This window comes from Onychomys torridus, chromosome 16 (assembly GCF_903995425.1).
Source record: "Onychomys torridus chromosome 16, mOncTor1.1, whole genome shotgun sequence".
Classification (NCBI taxonomy): Eukaryota; Metazoa; Chordata; class Mammalia; order Rodentia; family Cricetidae; genus Onychomys; species Onychomys torridus.
Genome location: NC_050458.1, coordinates 63,879,310 through 63,884,123, shown reverse-complemented (window position 1 = coordinate 63,884,123; position 4,814 = coordinate 63,879,310). Strand labels below are relative to the sequence as shown.

Sequence of the window (4,814 nt, the reverse complement as noted above, 5' to 3'; positions counted from 1 at the left end):
GGAGGCAGAGAAACCCCATCTTGACACCCCTAACCCCCCCAAACCCTAACCAGTCCTCTAGTGACTAGTAAAACATAGCCCCACTCCAGAGCTAATCATTCTGCACGTTGATACTACCTACAGCTGTCCTTGAGTTCAAGTGGCAGAGACTCCCGGCCTATGGCCTATAGTCCAAATTGTTTTAAATCAGACTTATGTCTAAATGAAACAAACTGGTAAGCATAGAACACTAGTAGGTACCTGAAAATGGCCAACTAATCATTAGCCTTAATTGGACCCACTAAATGGGTCATAAATCTGTGACCAGGGACAGCTGTGATGTCATCAGGACACTATTCATGGAGGCAGAGGCAGGAAGCCAGCTTGGACTATGGAACAAGATGCTGTCTCAAGGGGGAGGAGGAAGAAGCTGTGAACCCAAGGCCAGTTTCCCACTATAACACCTTTATTGATAGCTTAGGACCGACAGTTACACACAGAGACAGATACAAGACAACAAAAGTAAAACTGCAGCATGGGGTTAATATTCCTCACCCTCGTCATCCCCCTCAGCACTGTCTGCCCCAACCTCCTCATAATCCTTCTCCAGGGCAGCCATGTCCTCACGGGCCTCAGAGAACTCCCCTTCCTCCATGCCCTCACCCACATACCAGTGCACAAAGGCACGCTTGGCATACATCAGATCAAACTTGTGATCTAGGCGAGCCCAGGCCTCAGCGATGGCTGTGGTGTTGCTCAGCATGCACACAGCCCTCTGGACCTTGGCCAGGTCTCCACCAGGTACCACAGTGGGAGGCTGGTAATTAATGCCAACCTTGAAGCCAGTGGGGCACCAGTCCACAAACTGGATGGTACGCTTGGTCTTGATGGTGGCAATGGCAGCATTGACATCTTTGGGAACCACATCACCACGGTACAGCAGGCAGCAAGCCATGTATTTACCATGGCGAGGGTCGCATTTCACCATCTGGTTGGCTGGCTCAAAGCAGGCATTGGTGATCTCTGCTACTGTCAGCTGCTCATGGTAGGCTTTCTCAGCAGAGATGACAGGGGCATATGTGGCCAGAGGGAAGTGGATGCGAGGGTAGGGCACCAGGTTGGTCTGGAATTCTGTCAGGTCAACATTCAGGGCCCCATCAAATCTGAGGGAAGCAGTGATGGAAGACACAATCTGGCTAATAAGGCGGTTAAGGTTAGTGTAGGTGGGGCGCTCAATGTCGAGGTTTCTACGACAGATGTCATAGATGGCCTCGTTGTCTACCATGAAGGCACAATCAGAGTGCTCCAGGGTGGTGTGGGTGGTGAGGATGGAATTGTAGGGCTCAACCACAGCAGTGGAAACCTGGGGTGCTGGGTAGATGGAGAACTCCAGCTTGGACTTCTTTCCATAATCAACGGAGAGCCGCTCCATCAGCAGGGAGGTGAACCCAGAGCCAGTTCCCCCGCCAAAGCTGTGGAAAACCAAGAAGCCCTGAAGCCCTGTGCACTGGTCAGCCTGTAAGAGAAAGTTCAATGTTGAGACACATTTTGTGAGAGCTGTGACGAGGTGTTCATGAGTTTAAGAACCGATAACACTGGAGTTCCAGAGTCTGCAAGTCCATGTCCGCGTCCACTAGGACATTACATCAACAGACACAAGGCACAGGCTTTAGTTGCTGGGAAGGCGGGCTCTGGTGACCTTGCTGTGGGTCAGGCCACAAGGGCACCTTCTTATCAGCTGGAGTTACCAGAGGGCTGAATTCAGACCTCATGTGTTGCCAAATCTGTCTGAAATATCTAAGCTGGAAGACAGGATGGCCAAGTTTCACTGCCCAGGTTAGTGTCAGGCTGGGGGTGGGTGGGTCCACCTCCTCCTGTGAGACAAATTAAGTTCTCTATCTCACTTATTAAATGAGAGTAGTGACCTAGCTCAGGTTGCCTATTAAATGAGTACTTGGAATAATGCTTGGCACAGTAAAGCACTCAGTGTGTGTGTGTGTGGGGGGGTACCTATTCATTCTGGGCAAGGTGATTCCCTTATTTACCAGCATTGCACTAGATCTCAGGTCACCAGGGGTCACCAGGGCTCCCAGCTCCATTGACTGGTCAACTCTGACTAGTAAATTGTTACAGAAGGGCAAACCAAATGTGCCCCCTCTGGACTTTGACAGTCCTAGAAATGGAACCTTGTACAAGTACTCTACTACAGACCTCCCTCTCTACCCCAAACTATGACCTTTCAGAGAAAGTATTCCATTGAAACTCCTAAGTTTGCAGACATTTTTTTACTGGTCCTTCACTTCACTCATCTTAATGAGTCCACATTCTAATTGCATACAAGAGGATCAGATCAGGCAGACCCCTATCTGTCACACCCATCATGTAGCCCGTACACACCAACACCAAGGTCAAATGCAATTCTTGTAGTAGTGATCATCTCACAATGGTAAATGGCTCTTACTAGGTTTCTGTACCCCTCAGGGCAGGTCCCCATTATCCAAGTCAGTGCGTACAGCTGAAACTCCATTTGCACTGGAACAATTAACCCGATTCCGACCGGAAGTTGAGAAAAGCATGAAGTGTGAGGCATGAGGCAAGCCATTGCTTTTTAGAGGAGATCACTTGTAATGGTTGGATTTAGCATAATCTGATTCTCCCAGCAAGCCACCCCAGCTCAGCTGGCCGCCTGCTTCATTTTCTGTTAATCAATTACAAGCCTCACAAAGGGTGGTCAGACTGGTCATCTGACTAGGACACACCATTACCAACTTTCCCGACAGGGCTACAGTTGCTTAGTTCTTTTCAGCCGGAGCCAGTTTGCTGCCCTGAAAGCTAGGGAATTACTTTTCTGGGATTTCTGATCTTAGAACTTCAAAGGACATACCTGCTTCCCCAATAAAGACTCTCCCAACTCCACCTCAAGCTTTGCTGGAGACTCTTCTGTGGGCTCTTTAATTTTACTTTATGTGTGCGCTGTTCGGCCTGCAGAGGGGTGTGTGTGTGTGTGTGTGTGTGTGTGTGTGTGTGTGTGTGTGTTGCCCATAAAGGCCAGAAGAGGGCATCAGATCCCCCCCTAAGCCACCATGTAGGTGCTGGGAACCAAACGTAGGTCCTCTGGACAAGCAAAGTCACTGCTTAACTGCTATGCCATCTCTCCATCTCTCCAGCCCCTGTAGGCTGTTTCTAAATGATGTCACATAAGCTTCTTGGTCCCTGAAACCTTGTTTCTTCTGTGCTGAGGACTGAAACGGGGGTGGGGGGGTGGGGTGGGGTCTTGTAACTGCTAGGTGAGTGCTCAATGGCTGAGCTGTAGCCACAGCTATGATCTTACATTATTATTGTGAAATGCCTGTCCAGATTTCCAAGTGAGTTTTATCAGTTAGTCACATGCAGGCATCAGCCACCTACTTAGTGTGACTAAGAGGACCTAAAGAGGTGTGTGAATGTCTGAGCTTGAAACAAGAGGCTTAACATAGTCTTCATTTGGGGGGGGGGGGGGGGGGGAGATGGTGAAGCTGGTTCTCACCTGGACAAGTGAGTGTCTTTACTGAATGAGCATAATACCCCAAATCTTGGTAAAACACAGTACATAGAACCTTCTCCCTGATAACCCACTGCACTTACCAGCTTGCGAATTCTGTCCAAGACGAGGTCAATGATCTCCTTGCCAATGGTGTAGTGGCCCCGGGCATAGTTGTTGGCAGCATCTTCCTTGCCTGTGATGAGCTGCTCAGGGTGGAAGAGCTGGCGGTAGGTCCCAGTGCGAACTTCATCTGGAAAAGGAGAAGCAGTCAGCCCCCCACCAACAATCCGCACACGCCCACTCGCTGTTCGGTGTCTGAAGAGAGACTCCGAGTCTGTGACCAGGACAGACTGCCCCAGGGAAGCTCCTGGTCCACTTACCTATAACCGTGGGTTCCAGGTCTACAAACACGGCCCTGGGCACGTGCTTGCCAGCGCCTGTCTCACTGAAGAAGGTGTTGAAGGAGTCATCTCCTCCCCCAATGGTCTTGTCACTTGGCATCTGGCCGTCAGGCTGGATGCCATGTTCCAGACAATAGAGTTCCCAGCAGGCATTGCCGATCTGGACACCAGCCTGGCCAACGTGGATGGAGATGCACTCACGCTGTGGAAAAAGGGGAAAGAAAGTGTCGGAACAGGACAAGTGAGGAATTAGGACATGGCTCACATCTAAATGACAAACCGTCAAAGACAATCACTCTTCAGAGGCCACTCCAGGCTAGGACGTTTATAACTCATAACCAAAAGATCTAACTCAAGGAAAAATACTCTCAGGAAGGCATAACGCTAATGACCTACTAGGCAAGGCCAGGCCCCTCCACTGACTGTATCCCCTGTAGTTCAGGATCAGTTTTCTACTACTTTAGAGGCAGAAGAGATTAGGCCAGAATCCCCCAGAATCCCCTGAAGCAGGCTGGCAAGTCCTTGACCTTGAGGCAGAATCCTTCCTTCCAGGGCTGAGTCACATTGACTCTGTCATTCCTGAGCTCACTGTGGTACCTCTTTAATCAAGTTCTGTAGGAGACAAAACTTCCTCCCTCCCTCTCTCTCCTTTAAAACCAGCTTAGACCAGCCCCATGACTCACAGAGAAAATGCTAGATAAGCAGTTAGTTGTATGTTAAAGTGCGGTCAGAGGCAGTCTTTCCACCCAGTGAAGACTCTAATCTGTAAGAACATTCTCCCTTCACTGTCATTCTCTCCCATCTGGTGGGAGGAAAGGATTGTAAAGGCTGGTTCCAAAACGTCACCACAATTATTTCAGAAATGGGACTGGAGAGTGGGGAGAGAAAGGGGAAATTGGTAGTTGTTCCCT

General features: G+C 49.6%; 1 protein-coding gene across 1 annotated transcript; it reads right to left on the bottom strand.

Moving 5' to 3' along the window:
* Positions 1-443: 443 nt before the first annotated feature.
* LOC118597453 (tubulin alpha-1C chain) lies at positions 444-4,107 on the bottom strand. The gene is made up of 3 exons (XM_036209039.1): positions 3,883-4,107; positions 3,604-3,752; positions 444-1,495 (listed from the first exon to the last, which is right to left on the bottom strand). The coding sequence occupies exons 1-3, from the start codon at positions 4,001-4,003 to the stop codon at positions 521-523; spliced, it is 1,245 nt and encodes a 414-aa protein (XP_036064932.1). The 5' UTR covers positions 4,004-4,107; the 3' UTR covers positions 444-520.
* Between the last annotated feature and the right edge of the window lie 707 nt (positions 4,108-4,814).